This window comes from Lissotriton helveticus, chromosome 3_1, assembly GCF_964261635.1.
Source record: "Lissotriton helveticus chromosome 3_1, aLisHel1.1, whole genome shotgun sequence".
NCBI lineage: Eukaryota > Metazoa > Chordata > Amphibia > Caudata > Salamandridae > Lissotriton > Lissotriton helveticus.
The window spans coordinates 1094214541-1094233371 of NC_136061.1; the positions used below are offsets into that span (position 1 = coordinate 1094214541).

The 18831-nt window shown below is 46.1% G+C and overlaps 1 protein-coding gene across 3 annotated transcripts in view; it reads right to left on the reverse strand.

The window, feature by feature from the left end:
* Positions 1–18831, reverse strand: part of TANK (TRAF family member associated NFKB activator) — a 386559-nt gene that overhangs the window by 87481 nt on the left and 280247 nt on the right. For all 3 annotated transcript variants that reach the window (XM_078681664.1, XM_078681665.1, XM_078681666.1), the window contains 2 exons: positions 4446–4634; positions 1288–1373 (listed from right to left, as the gene is read on the reverse strand). In XM_078681664.1, coding sequence (XP_078537790.1) covers positions 1288–1373; positions 4446–4634 — 275 coding nt within the window. The remainder of the gene's footprint in view (positions 1–1287; positions 1374–4445; positions 4635–18831) is intronic.

Sequence of the window (18831 nt, forward strand, 5' to 3'; positions counted from 1 at the left end):
ATGGTTCATATACCGGTCCTCATGGGTTATTATGTCGTTTTAAAAGAATTTCGTTGTATTGAAAAATGTAACATTTATCGGACAAAATTTGTGCTCGAGGTACTTGTTCCGATGTATTTTTCTCCTTTTTTTCTCTCTATTTTATTTCTCAAAGATCCAAACTCAAAAGTCTCCGAGTTGGAACATTATCTTGAACCACCGGCACGTCGAGGGGAGATCTGGCCCATAAGACACCACCTGGCAACACGAAGCACGGGGAACTCATCATTTTTTTATGACTTATGTCCTCTTCAGTTCAACCCATGGCGAAACTATCCTGTTATCATCTTTTATGAGCAAGAGAAGAGAGAACAAACTACACCTGCCGGTCTCCCAATTATGACGATTCAAGATTTTCAGCACATTTATGATTAGATAATGTTCCAACTCGGAGACTTTTGAGTTTGGATCTTTGAGAAATAAAATAGAGAGAAAAAAAGGAGAAAAATACATCGGAACAAGTACCTCGAGCACAAATTTTGTCCGATAAATGTTACATTTTTCAATACAACGAAATTCTTTTAAAACGACATAATAACCCATGAGGACCGGTATATGAACCATACTACTATCTACATAGCGATATCGTATTATCCAAGATAAGTTTTTGTTGTCCTGTACAGTTTATACGTGAAAGACGGTCACCTGATGAAGGCAGAATGCCGAAACGCGCGTAGTGTCAATATTCACCGCTTTTGCCCACTACAATAAGACTACTGACCGATTTGTCTTTGTTGGTTTTTGTGATATGTGTTTATATATCTTTCAGTGTCAATATTCACCGCTTTTGCCCACTACAATAAGACTACTGACCGATTTGTCTTTGTTGGTTTTTGTGATATGTGTTTATATATCTTTCAAAAGCTTCCTTTATAATTGTATATATCTCTATCAAATGAATTATTAATCTTTATAAGTATAATTTTCTATCTAAAGAGCCTACATAGGACACCAAAAATAATCAGACAACTACTGTGATAAAATAAAAATAAAAGATTCATAAAAAATATATATCTCTTTGTGATCTTATAAATATAACACTGTGTCAATGTCGTAGCTATACACACGAGGGTGTGCATGAGAGGTTTGTGGCGTTCTTTTATGAAATGTTTGCTATAATTTCTTTTCAAAACAACAAGTGAGGCGAGTCCAGCGTGAACAGGGCAGCTATCTAATGACCACAATTAGAAATGAAAAAAATGCCGTTTAGCTTGCATATTAATATACATATAATTAAAGCTGCTTTACCTTTCACTCATGTGAATAGCAGAAGTACCTGAGGCTGCTGGTATGACATCCTGACCAGCAGGACACTCCAGTCTTTTATTGTGTACCTTAAAGAAGGAAAAATACGGCAGGACTGCATTACAAACTGTAAATTAAATTGATTGCAATCTACATGAACAGACACGCAGAGCAAAGACAATCTAAAATGATCGAGTGCACCTCGGTGATGCCAGGTAACTTATCTGATGTTTAGTGAAAACAATACGATAGCACGTATCGACGACTTGATAACATTGGACTACCACCTAGTGGAGGCCAGTGGTATCGATCTCTGTTAGTCAACTTCAAAACCACTCGGAAAAATAATTACATGCTTAAACTATTAACGCGTTGGGAAATTAAAATGCAACATGAAAATATCAATTACGGAAACTTATCTAGTCGTATATTACATTAAAGTGCCTAGTGGGATAATACATATGCGCTTTTGATTATGACATTTGAGAAGGGTCCTAAACAGAAACTGGATGTATAAAATTCCAGGAACCCGAGACTTATTTTTTTCCAGATCTGGACGTGGCATTTTAAGCATGTTATACACATAAGAAAACAGTACACACGTGGAGTGCCTGGAAAGATCACAAGGTGTACATTATGCATTAAACACATCTTTTTTATTTGATAAGCAGTAGAAATAAAACTGAAGCAAAAAACTCTGTCACTCAAGAAATAAGGACTAGGAGTAAAGACCAGAGTGCACAGAACCGTTTCACATCATACCACCATGTCTGTCAAGTGATACCTTCTGCTCACTAACAGCTCCTTCACCAAGGTAAGCAATGGGTTTCTGCCTGCTAGTGTTTTGCAAGTTCTGTTTTGTATTTCTATTACTATGAGGGGCGAGAACGTTCACTATTTCTGAGTTTCGATTTGACTACATTTTCGTTTTTCAGATTAGTTAGGGGAGAATATTTCTGGGTAATTATTTAGGGCTTATTCGTTAGAAATAAAAGTTGTATTTATTTATCTAATGTATTTTAGGTTGACGTTTTCCTGGTTTTACAGATTAAGTAGGTTGGAGTGCTGTGCACAGAGCACGATAAAAGGGGAGCAAGGGCTGCTCTGGTGGCTGGCGGGAGAGCGTGCACACACACTTGCGACTAGAAAATAAAAACGAGTGAAGTTACTGATCAGGATCTGTACTGTATTACAGAAAAACAAGAGAAGCCCTAGGTATCCAAGGGACCCGGTGTAAGTATTATTACAGAACAGCAGTGGTCCCTACGGAGGGGAGAATAACAACGAGTATCACACGATACATTTAAATCAAAACAATATTTTTAATATGTAGCGATCCATTAATAAATACAAGTTTTTTTTTAAAAAGTACTGTAGTGGGATGTGAGTAGACGTGAAGTGAGACAAGCGAAGAAAGTACTTGGGCAGACGTGTGATACACGTGATTTTGACGTGGAATATTTGTATCGCTTACATTATCTGAGATACACACTACATCAACGGAGATTGGGTCTGTATGTATTGCCGACAGAGTTTCGATCCGTTTGAATGGTGGGATCATCACGAACAGCTTAATGTAAACCTGAGTAACTGTCACTCAAAAAAAGCGATGTCTGACAATAAATAAATCAAACACATGAAGTGGGCCCCCACTGCAGACTGGAATGGTTCTCAAGAGGCGGAGATATAAACGGGGCAGAATATTGCTAAATATTGGAAGGGTTATAAGTAAAAGTAGGCCTGTCAGGATAAAATCCAAAAGCCCGAAAAAATGTCGGGTGTACTGGATGCCGGGGCTACCACACTGGCCAATCTGAAACATGTCTGTATTGATAACCTGTTCAGGTGATAACTAGATCTCGAACGTACTATATCCTGCAAATTGTAGAGACTGGGTGGGAAGGCAGGTCGTCCCAGAGAGTAAATTACACCTTAAATATACAAAATTATTCGCAGACTTGTTTACTTGCTTTCACTAAAGTGTCTAGCCAATGCCATGATCAGTGACCAAATACTGTACAAGAATGTCAATGTATTAGCAGTGAGATAAATGATCAAATGAAACAATATTTGGACATAGACCATAATAGGCTTTACTGCGGATTTTATCTGATTTGCTTTGGTCATCAGATGCAGATAATTGTGGGCGCTCTTTTTGGATTATCCATTGAGGGACTGATTGGAATACCAAGTAATTGAAGGCATTGCCTTGATTTTGTACATCATTTTTCGAAGAGATCAGTAAAAATGATCTTTTTCAGACATAGACCTGTATGTGTTGTACTGCAATTTCCAACTTTCTTGAGAGCAGGTCAGAAGGTGAAAGACGTGATTTTATTTGGCGACTTCACTTTGATTGATTCGCACACTATTTGGAGTTCTGTTGGCAATGGCTATAGTTCATTTCATTTGTCTGCTAGACCCGGGGTTAAGAGAACCCAAAATGCTAAAAAGCATGCGGTGCAACGTAAAAAAAAAAAAAAAAGGTAACTACTGCTACGTTTAGTTCACTCTCAAATGTTAATGCTTTAGTCTCTAACATTTCAGAGGGGAGATTAGTTGCGGTAATTGTGATATCTAAAGACACGTCTTGCCACTCACACTTATAAACATTCTGTATCTAATGTAAAAATGAAACGTAGCTTCTAAGTGCATTTATTTTTTTAAACAGAATAATAAATCTAACCCTCTCACCCAAATAAACTCACAACACTTGTTTTGATGCTTTGGAAAAGTCAAAACAAAAATCAGTTAAAAGTGTAAAAAAAAGTTAAGTAAGAATGCGAAGTGACTGGCTGCTTAAAGTCGAATTGGTCAAAGAACATGCACATTTATTCGCCTGGAAAAGCTTCTTCCTACATTGAACTGTATACAACTGACAATAACGAAATACACCAATTAACGTAGTGCAATAATTACCAAATTGTATTAAAAAAAATAGATAAGGAATACACAAAAAATGATTCTTAAATATACAGATATGCTCTCCACAGTTAATTCAGTAGCAAAATATGGAAAACAATGTACTACTATAGGGAACCCTTGCTGCACCTTCTCTAAAAAAAAACTACTAACTGCAGGAAACGGTTTGTTCATGTAATACCAGACAATCTCATTAACAATTCACTATTTGACATGATTCCTTCTTCATATGGTCTTACCTCTGTTTCACAGATTTGCATATTTTTGCAGTCTATTTTCTCAAGCCTATCATTTGCTTCTTTTAACTTTTTACTCAGGAGCATGATGTGTGCATCCCTACTGTTCAGAAGTGATTCAAATGTTTTTCCCTTCTTAATGCTCTCTTCTTCAATTCGCTTTAATTTGATTTGCTCCTTTTCCCATTGCTCCTAAAATTGCAGAGGTAAATAGTATGAGAGCAGAAATCTCCTAGGCAGTTTTAATTGATGCAATCACCCCTATGTGGATAACAAACAGTAATACAGATTGAGAAACCATACCAGAATAAACATATTTGTCTAAAAAACATTCATCCTATAGCATAAGTGGGAACCCAGATATGTATAAGAGGACACTGATACACATGAAAGTAGCACTGAGAAAAACAAGTATTGGGAAATGCAATAGGGCACTAAAAGCCCCAGCTCTTCGCTTGCTAATGAGTCCTGCCAATCGCTTGAGAATGCACACATCAAGACACAGAGGCATGTGAAGGCAGTCTTGCGATGGGTCTTCTATATAAGAAGACAGTCGGGGTGCCCATGTTGAACTGTTGATGCATGTACATGCATGTGTGTTGACACATGCGTGCATCATGATTTACTGTGGCCATTTTTAAGTTACCCATCTAACATTGCACACATCAATGTTTGAAATGTAAATTAAAATATGGAAAAAGTAAACAAGTGTGGGCATAAAGGAAGCAAGAGGCCCCCAGCAGCATCTCCTACTTGCTGGTCCTTGTTAAAAAAAAAAAGCGATAAAATAATTGCAAAAAAAGTAACACTGGGAGCATTAGGAGCAGCAGGAGAGAAAAGAGAATGCGCTTGGGAGAGGCAGAGAAAAATTAGGAAGATAAAGCAAGGGAACACATGCACTCGATTGCGGTGCTGAAAGCCAAGTGAAATAAGAGATCCCTTAGGCGTGCAGTGGAAGGATACAACTCATCAAGTCATAGAAATGAGACAGACTCCTGGGTGAGTCAAAGAAGATAGGATGGAAAGCCATCAAATCAAGAGCAGACAAAAAAGTCATCCAGTCATAATTCTAAGTATTTGTGCTGCAAACAATAGGTGTGCAGAGAGTCTGTTGCCAAGATGTAAATATGTATGCTTGAGAATGTGCAGGGCTAATATGCAAACATCCAAGCCATGTAGTGCAGGAAAAGGGCCTAGACTGAGAGGTCAGATGGTGGTTGGCAGGTGGGTTGGGGCACATTGTTAAACTTCACTATCTTCTAACTGCTTTTTTGAATGCGCCGGTCTCCTACCACTGCTTGGCATGACTTTTAATCAGTGTCAATGGAATGGGGCAGGGAAGCAGAGACATAAAGAGAGTATTACACACACAAAAAATTGTTTTCTTTACAAATACGAAATATTAGAAATGTAAATGAAGAACTGACATTTGTTAGCGCCTTATCTGGTCAAGAGTATCTAGCCGCAGATTCTTTAACTTAGAATATTCCCTGGACGTCAGACTGGCTCCGGAAAATCTTCAGCAGTAACTCTCTGCAGTAGTAGGTGGCATCGATCGGCTTCGTGTCTGTGGTTATATGCGCAGAGCCTATATAAGCACCACTGTGGCGCACATACATCAGTTTCTTTACCTGTCTCTTTCTGCCGCCGAAGAACGGTAAGGAATCTGCAGCTAGATAGTCTCCACTAGAAAAAGCATTACTGAAGGAAATCAACTTGTTCAAATGATTAAGACTTTCAGTCGCAGATTCCTCCTCTTAGAATAGATACCAAAGCAATACCTCACCAGCGAAGGGTCTGCTAAATGGTTCAGACCAAAAAACCAGGGCTTTACCGAGCAGGCAAAGTACCCATCAGAACGGCCTGACTGTCAAAGCAGTAGTGTTTGGTGAACGTGTGCGAGGACTCCTACATCGCATTATGACAGTTGTACAGGACGGGGAGTCCACGAGCTAATACAGTGGTCTGAGCTTTGGCTCTGTCAGAATGAACCCGGAAGCCCCCAGGTGGTTGATTTTTGGCCATTGCATAGCAGATCTTAATGTAGAGTACAATCCATCTGGAGATGGTTTGTTTCTGCACTGCTTCCCCTTTCTGGCTCCAGTGAACCAAACAAACAGCTGATCGTCGACCCAGTGTCCTTTGGTGCAATTGAGGTAGAACAGCAACCCTCTTTTTGGGGGCCAGCAGTAGAGTCTTTCCTCCTCCTTGAAGGGGTGAGGAGGAGCAAAGAAGGAAGGCAGGGTGATATTTTGGCCGACAAGGCAAGGTTTCAGCACCTTTAGCCAAAAAGAGGCATGGGTGTGGAGAACCAGTTTGTTTGTGAGGAAGATGGTGTACGGAGGGTTAACAGAGCGTGTCTGCAGCTGGCTGATCCTCCTGGTCGAGGTGGGCCACCAAGCAATTTGTCTTGATCGTGAGAAGTCTGAGGGGGCAACTATGCATGAGTTCAAAGGGTGAACACATTTAAAAAGTTAAAAACAAATCAGAGTCCCACTGGGGCATAATAGAAGGTTTGGAGAGGAACCAAATGTTGAAGACCTTTCAGCAACCACAAAAAAGCGGATATAGCAAACAGGTATACCTTAACTGTGCCTAAAGAAAGTCCTTGCTGGGCTAATGAAAACAAACAGCAACACTTTGGATAAGGGTGCAGAAAGGGGGTCAACATGTTTTTAGTGCACCAAGCCACAAACTTGTCCCATAGGCAGGTGTATATGGTCTTTGTGGAGGGATGCCTGGCTACAAACATGGCCTCACCAACTTTGAGAGGGAGACTGAAGACACTCAAATGCCACTGCTCAATCTCCACACATGAAGGCAGAGCGTGCGCAAGTTCAGGTGCAGAACCGTGCTCTATTACTGCGACAGGAGACCCTCCCGAAACCGCAGCCTGATCGGAGGAGAGTAGCTCATGATCAGGAATTCTGGACACCACACACTGCAGGCCCGATCCAGAGTCACAAGAATCTCTTGAGCCGGTTTGTCTTGATTTTCTTCACAACTCGGAGCAGGAGTGGTACTGGCGGAAAGGCGTACAGGAGTCCTAAGCCCCGTTCGAGATTAAATGCATATCCAAGCGAAAGCCACCTTAGAAATTCCAACACGCAGAAGCGCTGGACATTGCACGTCCTCGGTGGTGGCAGATAGATCTAACTAAGCTTCTCCCCAGTTGTGGAAGGGATCTCGAGGCACTGACGGCTGAGTTTGTTCAACCTGTCCTCCAGAGACCCTACTGGGTGTTGCGTGACCAGAAAAATGTCTTGATGTTCCAGCTGCAGAAAGACCACAAAAGCCCATCCCGCCTTGTTTGTTACAGTACCAAATGGTAGTGGTGTTGTCTGTGAACACCTGAAACAGTATTCCCTTGATGGAGAGGAGGAAGGCTTTTAATACCAAGTGAATTGCTCTCAACTTCAACAAATTGTTGTGAAGCTGAGACCCCACTGGAGACCAGAGTTCTCGGATCTCAACCTCTCCCAGTTGGCAGCCCCAACCCAGTTGTGAGATGTGGGTGGGGACGGGAGAGGGGTCAGCTGCTGAACCAATCGTGATTTGGTAGCCACCACTGCAGGTTTTTTGCAGTTCCCTTCGATATCTGGATGAGGCTGGAAAGATTCCCCTGATGCTGCGTCCTTTGAGACTTCAGGTCCCACAGCAGGGCCCGCATATGCCAGCGGGCATGCTTTACAAGCAAGAAGACTAAGCAACCCAGCAGCCTCAGAGTCAGTCAGTGTTATGTTAAATGTTATGATAAAAAGTTTTTTATAGCGCGGCTAACACCTGAAGGTTTCTTGGCGCTTGTGCTGAGGGAACAAAAGAAAAGAGAAAAAGTGAGGGTCAAGACTAATTGTAGGCCTCAGTGAACAGAAAAGTTTTAAGGAGGGATCTAAACCTAGTGTAAGGGAGGGACAGTCTTAGAGAGAGGGGGAGGGCATTCCAGAAGGAAGGAGCTAAAAAAGAGAACCTAAGACCACCGTGTTTCTTCCTCTTGAATCTAGGGACTGATAGTAAAGCCAATTGAGACGAGCGAAGGCTACGTGAAGGGACATATGGGTGAAGGAGGGAGGAAATAAAGAGGGGGCCTCCACCTGCAAGGGATTTGAAAATTATGCAGCCCAGTTTAAACTTGCAGCGTGCGGTGACCGGGAGCCAATGAAGACTTTTTAAAAGAGGGCGAACGTGTTGGAATCTGGGTTGGCGGAAAATGAGAAGGGCGACCTGATTTTGAATCTGCTGGAGTCTCTTGGCTTGGTAGTCAGGGATGCCTACGCAAAGCGCGTTTGCATAGTCAAGTCTTGAAATGACTAGCGCAAGCAACACCAAAGTGAGGGCCTCTGTAGTGAGGAGGCGAGAGATCTTTCGTATCTCCCTGAGCTGGAAGTGACTAGAGGACACTACCGCGCTGATCTGAAGTTTCATTGAGAGATCACTGCTAATGACAACCCCCAGACTTTTAGCTGAGTTCGCTGGGCAAGGGGGGCTGCCCAGATTAGCCGGCCAGAAAGAGGGTTGCCAAGGGTTAGAGGGACCCCCGACAAGAACCAACTCGGTCTTGTCGGGGTTGAGCTTAAGATGGTTAGAGCTCATCCAGTCACTAATGAAACAAAGGGTAGTCTGAAAGGTGGAAATAGATTCCTCCGATGTGTCGATGGTAAAGACCAGTTGAATGTCATCCGCGTAATTGAACGCGGTGACATTCAACCTACGGAGAGAGCGAATCAAGGGAGCCAGATATAAATTAAAAAGGAGTGGGGACAAAGAGGAGCCTTGCGGGACACCACAGGTCAGCCCGACCTGGTCTGCTGAGAACTGGGACAGTCTGACTGCTTGTTGGCGGTCAGACAGAAAAGAGCGGATCCAGTCCAGAGCGGTGCCCTGGATGCCGGCCTCTCTGACACGGTCGACCAAGATATCATGGTCGACCGTGTCAAAGGTGGCCGACAGATCCAGAAGCACCAGGGCCTGACAGATGTTAGAGTCAGTCTCACCGAAATCCACAGTAGAGGCTGAAACATCAGCATCATAGCCTGATATCCTGGACTAGGCGCTCCAGAAGATAGGCGTACAATTACACTGTGTCCAGAATGGCTCCGATGAAAGGTAGTGTTTGAGATGGAATCAGGCGTGATTTGGGCAAGTTGATAATGAACCCCAGCGAATGCAGGAGGTTTGCCGTCGTCTGTCGGTGGGTGGTGACTGCCTGAGGCAAGCCCACCTTCAACAGCCAGTCATCGAGGTAGGAAGAAGACGGGAATGCCTGAACTCCATAGGTGGCCTACGACCACCGCCATCACTTTAATGAACACCCAAGCGTCGCTGGTAAGGCCAAATTGGAGAACAGCAAACTAAAAATGCTAATGTCCCACAGTAACATCTATGGGCCAGTAGAAAGGATATTTGGAAATATGTGTCCTTCAAGGCCAGCGCTACCATGCAGTCTCTGGGATGCAGGACTGACAGGACCTGAGCTGACATCTTGAATTTGTCTTTCTTCTGGAAGTATTTGAAAGGGTGCATATCTAGAATAGGGCAGAGCCTGTCCTTCTTCAGCACCAGAAAATAGCGAGAATAGCAATGACCTACTTCTGATGTCGGTACTCTCTCGAAAACCCTTTGGCTAAAAGAGCCTGTACTTTCTCATACAACAGGAAGAGGTGATCCTCCGTCAGCGGATCTGAGAACGGTGGCATGGGTGGTGGGGTTTCCATCAATGCAAGTGTGTAACTCCACTGAACAATTTGAAGCACCCACTCTTCCGAAGTTATGGACCGCTAGCTGGGCAGGTGGTGTTTGATCCTGAAGCCAACCAGTTGCTTATGATGTTATGAGGGCATGTTAAAGAGATTTGAGGCTGCAGCTGGCAGGGGGGTCGGACTGGACAGATCTCTGGTGTAGATTCCCACGAGTGTTGTGGGAGATGTATTCAAAAATAAGTAAGGACAGGGGATCTATTGGCAATGGTAGCTGAGTGGAAATTGACGTGACTGGTATCTCCTACCACATCCACGAAGGAGAGATAGGCAGAATGAGGCTAGCGTAGAGCCATGGAGAGTTCCAACAACTCACTGCCCTTGATGTGCTTGAGCACTGAGTCTGGGTCATTGTCAAACAGGTGAGCGCTGTCAAAGGGCATGTACATAATAGATGCCTGGACATCCCCCGAGAAGCCAGCTGACCACAGCCAGGCGTGGTGACAGAGCGCCACCTACGAAGCAATTGCTCCACCCAGCGAGTTTGTCATGTCCAGTCCGTAGAACTTTTCTGCATCCCTGCCGTGGGTAATAGCCCGGGGCAGGATGGATCGGGCCTCCTCCGAGACCATGGACAGGACTTGTGTGACCAAGTCCCACACTGTGTGGGTGTACGGCTGAACTCCTCAGATGGCCTGCAACCACCGCCATCACTTTACTCAACACCCAAGCGTCGTTGCTCGGGACTCCTTCGAGACCATGGGCAGCACTTACATGACCAAGTACCACACTGTGTGGGTGTACTGGCCCAAGAGGCATGCAGTGTTCAAGACCATAATACCGGGCTAGTGGAAAAGAAAATCCTTTTATTGAAGGTATCAAGCCTCTTGAATTCCCTATCCGGTGGCACAGTAGGGAGCATGCCAGGGTTAAACAAGGACGTTGAGGCCTGTACAACCAGGCTCCCAGGGGTGGGATGCAGGGTGAGAAAAGCTGGACCCCCAGGAGTGGGGTGGTAACAGCGGGTGATTGTCATATGGACAGGAATGCCTGAACAAGGCTTGGCCCAGGCTCCAAGCAGGACATCAGTGTGGGCATCAGGGAAAAGGAGAAGTTCAGTGGGGGATACCCCAAGTTGAAGCACCCCTGTCAAAGACTACAGCATTCCTCTGAATCACTGTGGCAAAAAGCCACTTCCTCCATAACCCCACTAAAAGGAAAGACCAGGTCACTATCTGGTGAGGTGTTTAGATCACTGGCATCAGCCAGTTCCCCATAGCAGTTATCCTCGTCCAAAGGCTCCTCAAGGTGGTCAGGGTAGTCATATAGATCCTCACATCCGCCCAAAGCATATCCCTCACAGAACCGGTCAAAATATGGAGGTACTGTCTCAGACCCAAAAGGTTGTGGTCCTTTCGGCATCGGAGTTGACTTCGGATGACAAAGGTCCAGCTCCTTATCAGAGTTGGAAATTACAAAGGGGTTGGCGCCACCAAGGGGCATTGGCAGTGCCAGTAACAGCGCCTTTTGACCAAACTCCTGTGAAGGTTGTGGATTTGCAACCGGAGCTGGTCCTAATATGGATCCAAAGGGCCCGACTGATGCCAAGGGTGAACCGGCTGGTGGGAATCCAATCGGGGCCTCTTCTGAACCAACGGGCCCAAAGGTGCTTCAGAGGTGTTGGCTTGCCTAAAGATGATGTGTGTAGCCTCACTGAATTCTTTCAATTAGGTGGGGGTCGCCACGGGAAATTGTGGGATGCTCGGAGCAGACCCAGACTCCACAATGGAAGTGTAGGGGCAGGGCCTAGATTTGTGGCATAATTCCTGTGCCGTGCCAATGTCTTGGACCGGCGTAGCGAAGAAGTAGAAGAACGCTTCGACTTCTTGATATTCTTCTTCTTGTGGGACTAACCTGATGAAGATTTTGACCTTGAAAATGGCACAGGGGAACGACTCCCAGAGCAGACTTGTGCCCTTCCACGCTACTGGGACCTGGAGTGGTGTGGTGTAGTTCCGTGATGAATGACCATGAGCATTTGGGGTTCATTGCACTGCAGTCACGGCAGGTCTTGAAGTTGTGGTTTGGCTCCCAGCACCATAAGCAAATCAAGTGGGGGTCTGTCACAAACATTTGCTTGTGACAGGTTCCACAGGGCTTAAACCCACAAGTTTCTTAGGGGATATCCCGAAGGTACACTTGGAGCAAGACTACTCAAAAAATATCAACAGGTTGAAGAAAGGCAGCCAATAAATGACTGAGGTAGCTGCACTGATGGAAGTCATAGAAAAAACATCAATGTCAGTGCACTTAGTTGGTGCATTTATAGGCACCCATATCACATCTGGCACAGATGATGCTGAGTCGATCAGTACTACCTACCAGCACACAGTGGTACTGCTCAAGATTTTCCAGATCCAGTCTGATGTCTGAGGAATATGCTAAGGCAAGGAATCTGTGTCTAGAAGTCTCTATGGGATATTATTGGTGTCTCAGAAAGTGAGTATTCCTAGGCACTTATACCACAGCCAGATTTCCTTATAAAATCATGTCATATACACAGACCCAAAAACCAGACAATGTAAGTGTATCTGAGAGATTGGCAATGGAGCATTTTGCTGGTGCCTGCTCCTGGCACATTTAGTCCCCTAGTCAGGTTCTACTAGGACTCAGGGACAGCCAAATTACAGTGCTGAAGAAATAGGCCTAAGGACTTCTCCATAAGATGCCATTCAGCTCTCATCCCCCTTACCTTAGACCTCCGGGCTCAATACTTAGGAGAAAAATAGCCAGTAACTCATGGCCTTAAACGGGTTACTGGAAACCTGGATTAACATTTGCCAAATTCCACGACTGATAACAAAAAATATTTAGGAGCTAACCACAAACTGATCTAAAACACTTGTCTGACAGTAAGTTTTCGACCTCACATCATTAACTAAAATTCTAGGCAAGATAGTGAACACCCCTCCCCTCCATCCAAATTTTCAATGTCTTCAATCATCACATAGACATAGATAAGTACACATTTTCCTTACAAAATAGTTCCCTGAGAATAATAATAAATAGTGTAGAAGTGTTATTTCAGTAAGGAGTAGTTTCTGTCCTGTAACTCCAGTTCTGTAGTAGGGGTATCTCTGTTATAGTCATAATCTAGTGAATAGTCCCGCCCATGTGCGTGGACCCCGGAGCAATCAAAAATAATCCCTTAAGGTGTCGAAAAATGCAGACCTGCACAGACACACAAGAGAGAATTAAAGACAGATAATGCAGCCTATAAAACAGGCTACACTGTCCAGTACTTCAACTAGAAATTCCACCAAAAAAATCCACAAAACAGCATAGCCTGCACAGGTTTCCCTTGCTTCAGCAGCAAAAACCCTCTGGAATGATAGAGAGGAGGATCTGGACAGACAAGCCCCATAGGCTGCCATTATGTGGCTCAGGACAGGATACTGTGCCTTTAAGAGAACCTTCCAGAACTTCACAGTATCCCAGAATGCACTGCAGGTCCCTTTTACTTTCAGTTCTTTTTGAAGGCGTAACACACCAGACCTGTAGCATTCCTTACATGAATATCTCTCTCTCTCCACCGGGGAGGAGGGCTGGCGCTTATGACTATAACAGAGATACCCCTACTACAGAACTGGAGTTACAGGACAGATACTACTCCTTCTGTAGTAGGGGATCTCTGTGTATAGTCATAATCTAGTGAATAGAATGGCAAGCCCATCCCCACACCAAAGCTGCGGTGGAGAAAAGAGAAATAACACCACTATTGTGCGAACAGATTTCGCAGCGAAGCCTGCCCAACCTGAGCGTCTGCCCTGGCATCAGTGTCGAGGCAGTAATGCTTAGCAAAGGTATGGACCGACTTCCAAGTTGCCGCCTGCCAGATTTCTGCAATTGGAACATTACGGAGCAGAGCTGTTGTGGCAGCTTTGCCCCTGGTGGAATGAGCCTTAGGTTTACCCCCTAAGGTCTTATTAGCTTTTTGGTAACACAATTGTATGCAGGACACAATCCACCTCGAGATGGACTGCTTAGAGGTAGCAAGACCTGTCCTGACTGATCCATAATTGATAAACAATTGGTCCGACCTACGAATATCTTTGGTTTTATCCATATAAAATTTCAACACCCTCCTAACATCCAGGGAATGTAAAGACCTTTCCGCTGGAGATGAAGGATTCTGAAAAAACGTAGGCAAAGTTATAGTCTGGTTGACATGAAAATCAGAAATAACCTTGGGAAGAAATTTAGGGTGAATACGCATAACAACCTTAGCAGCATGAAATACAGTATAAGGTTCTTGGCAACACAACGCCTGAATTTCACTCACCCTGCGGGCCGATGTAATGGCCACGAGGAACACCGCCTTCCAGGACAGGTGCTGCAACGAAGCCTTATGAATAGGTTCAAAAGGCTCCTTCATCAATCTGGACAGCACCACATTCAATTCCCATGAAGGGGAAGGAAGCCTGACAGGAGGGAATACTTTCTTCAAGCCTTTCAAAAAGTCTTTGATCACAGGGATCTGGAAGAAGGAAGTCTGTGAAGGGCATTTCCTGTAGGCAGTCAATGCAGCCAGATGAACCTTAATGGAATGGACATTAAGGCCAGACTGCGCCAGATGTAGAAGATATGGAAGGATGACATCTTCCTTACATGTCGTCGGGTCATAGTTCTTGGACTTGCACCAGATGCAAAACCTCTTCCACTTGTAAGCATAAGAAGTCCTAGTGGAAGGCCGCTTAGCCTCCTTCAGTATGTCCATGCAATCTTCCGGGAGATTAAGATGGCCATATTGCACTATCTCAGGAGCCATGCCGCCAAACTCAAAGACGAGAGGTTGGGATGCAACATCTGCCCCCCGAACTTAGTGAGAAGGTTCGGCCTGCACGGCAGCTTCATGTGAGGAAGGAGAGACCGGTGAAGCAGGTCCGTGAACCACCACTGCCTGGTCCATTCCGGGGCAATCAGTATCATCCGCGCCCTGGACTGGGACAGCTTGATGAGAACCGTCGGAATCAGGGGAATGGGTGGAAAAGCGTACAGAAAGCTGTTCGACCAGTTGATCCATAACGCATTCCCCAGCGTCCCCGGCTGGTAGTACCTGGAGGCGAAGTCTCGGCATTTGCTGTTTTCTGCGGTGGCGAACAGATCTACGTCTGGAGTCCCCCACCTTGCGAAGACTTCTCCTAGTACTTTGTCGTTTATGACCCATTCGTGGTTTTCCTGAATCAGTGTGCTCAGTGCTTCTGCCTGAACATTCTGCACACCTGGCAGATGGGTAGCCGTTATCGTCAGTCCTCGGGCCAGAAGCCAGTGCCATATCGCCTGCAACTCCTGCGACAGGGTGCGTGATCTCGAGCCCCCCTGCTTGTTGAGGTAATACATCGTGGTCGTATTGTCCGTCTGTACAAGCAGAGAGTTGGTCTGGAAGGACGGGTGAAAGGCCTTCAGTGCCAAGTGAACAGCTCTGAGTTCCAGGAAATTGATGTGGTACGTGGACTCTGTCGGGGACCACGTCCCTTGAATCTGTAAGTCTCCGGAGTGCGCTCCCCAGCCCTGGAGAGAAGCATCCGTCACAATAGTCTAAGTGGGAATGTCCTTGTGGAAGGGAACCCCTCTGAGGACATTCTCCGCTGAACACCACCACTTCAGAGACTGAAGAGCATGCAGAGACAGTCGTATCTTGTTGCCCCAACATCCTCTCCTCTGGTCCCACTGATCCTCCAAGCACTCCCTCTGACCGGAGTGTGATCTTGACTTCCTAGGCCTCGGGCGATCCGCCGGTTCCACCGGCGCGGGCGTCTTAGGTTTGGCCGGGGCCTGCGGCTTAGGAGTCCCCTTGGGAGGGGTCGGAAACCTGGGCAATGAAAACGACCTCGGAGGAACCGGAGGAGGCTTCAGTGGCACCTGAGGTGGAGGCACGGCTTGCGGAAGCGGAGGCAACGGAGGAGGGGTAGGAGCCCTCGGAGGGGGACCCCTCGGCAATGGCGGCGGAGGCGTAACTTGCGAAGGCGTATACACCTCGGAATACACCGAGCCCGGTGATCCACCACCAGCCTGGGACGTCGGAGAGCCTCCCATGGCATCAGGCCTCTTCTCCCGCTTCTTCGACGTCGAAGAACGGTGACCAGACGGCGAGCGTCGGCCCCTCGACGTCAAGCGTCTCTTCCTCGGCGTCGACCGTCTTCCATGCCTCGACGTCGACTTCGTACGCCTCGACGGCGATCTCTCGTGTCTCGACGGCAATCTCAACCGCCTCGACGACGACCTCTTGCGCCTCGACGGCGACCTTGACCGCCTCAACGGCGACCTCTTCCGCCTCAACGGCGACCTCTTCCGCCTCAACGGCGACCTCTTCCGCCTCGACGGCGACCACCTCCGCCTCGACGGCAGACCACTCCTCGACGACGACGATCCCCTCGACGACGATGTTCTCCTCCTCTTCGCCGACGGCGAACGGCGGTGTCGCTTCGACGGCGAGCGCCGACGCCGGGCCCTTCGACGTCGATCACTCGACGTCGACACCGACGAGGATGACGACGAAATCGTCACCGGAGACTTCGACGGCGGTCTGTGTACATCCCTCGACGTCGAGCGCCGACGGCGCTTCGCCCCAGAGCCCTGGGGGGACGGGGAACAGACCGTAGTCATCCCTCTCGACGTCGTGGTCGCTGCAATCGACCCAGACGGAGAGTGGGCACGCTTGCTGGTCTTCCTGCCTCTGGGGAGCCCCCCAGAGGCCTCAGCATGGGCAGAAGGAGCCCCTCCAGACCCACCTTGCGCCTTCAGCCTTCTTTCCTCGAGTCCCTGAAGCCTGATCTTCTGTCTGTCCTTCAGGGTCCTGCCAGAGAAGCCTTGACAAATCTCACACTCCTCTGGGACATGGGAAGAGGGAAGGCAGAGGATACACACCTCATGGGGATCTGATTTGGCCTTCTTCCTGAAGCACTCCGGGCATTTGTCAAATAATGCAGGCATATTTGACATCAAAAGGGAGCAAAAACCAAGAAGAACAGCACCAAAGTACTTTAGAAGCACTCAAAACGAAATTAATAGTGAAAAATCACCAAGAAACCCTTGAAAAAGGGAGAGCTCAATGCTCCAGGGTCCTGCTTGCAGGAGCCGGAAAAAAGAACTGAAAGTAAAAGGGACCTGCAGTGCATTCTGGGATACTGTAAAGTTCTGGAAGGTTCTCTTAAAGGCACAGTATCCTGTTCTGAGCCACATAATGGCAGCCTACTGTCTGTCCAGATCCTCCTCTCTATCATTCCAGAGGGTTTTTGCTGCTGAAGCAAGGGAAATCTGTGCAGGCTATGCTGTTTTGTGGATTTTTTGGGTGGAATTTCTAGTTGAAGTACTGGACAGAGTAGCCTGTTTTATAGGCTGCATTATCTGTCTTTAATTCTCTCTTAAGTGTCTGTGCAGGTCTGCTTTTTTTGACACTTTAAGAGATTATTTTTGATTGCTCCGGGGTCCACGCACATGGGCGGGACTATTCACTAGATTATGACTATACACAGAGATCCCCTACTACAGAACCATTTATCAACATAGTGGCCAGTGTATAATGTAAAAAGAAATAACAGCATATGGATAATTGGTTACAAGTATGACCATTCTTTCTATTTCATCAAAACAGAAAAAAAACATTCTGCACTATTAAATACTGAGGTCTATGATCTACTTTTGCTAGTCTAGGCCAAGTATGCAAAACCTGGTTCACCTGTTCCCAGGAAAGTATTCACCTTGAGTGAACGAGACATATTGTTAGATCCAGATTTCAGATCGGCACATCAAGTCTAGGTACTTTGCTTCTATTAATTGAATTATGTCCTATGCTCGAGACTGAAAACACCTATGGGATCTCTCAGAATAGCCTGAGCCAACCCACTGTCCAAAAGCCTGGAGCTGATGAGGCGCAGGTTCTGCAAAAACGAGGTCTAGAGCATCGAGACTCCTCCATCACGTCGGCTGAAGGACGTGGAGAAGCTGAAACACGCTTCTCATGCCTCTTACCTGACTGACTCAACGACTTCGAGTGGGAGGACGAGAACTCTTCTCTTGATTGAGAACGAGACCTCCATGGCGAACGGCAAGGTGCTGAGCGCAGGGCTGCAGGCAGATTTAAGGACTGTTCCCTCAAAGCTTTTGGATCAATTGTCTGGCAGTAGGAGCACAACTTTGAGACGTGGTCGCGCTCAAGGCACCAGAGACAAATCCAGTGTGGATCTGTCACCGACATGGGGCAATGGCAGGTGCCGTATGGTTTGAATCCAGAAGTCTTCTTTGACATTGTGAAAAACGTACACACCAAAAACCGTCAACAAAACGTCGAATAAAAGCATGTCAAAAAGTGACAGAGGGTATCTCTCTTCATAGATCTGCGCTAACTGGCACAGAAAGAAAAGAACTGACGTCAGCGTGCTGAGGTGATGCCAATATATGTGACGCAGACGTCACTTACGGCACAGACAACGTCACGTGGAGCAGACCAACACCACCGACCAACACGCAAGGATATTGCTCAAGCAAAAGTCTTCCGGATCCAGCCTGACGCTTGGAAAATTCTAAGACAAGGAATCTGAGGCTAGATGTCTCTTTCAGATTAGCCTGTGCTCACCCTCTGGTAGCTTAGCACAGAGAAGGCGGGCTTAACTTAGGAGGCAATGTATAAAGTATTT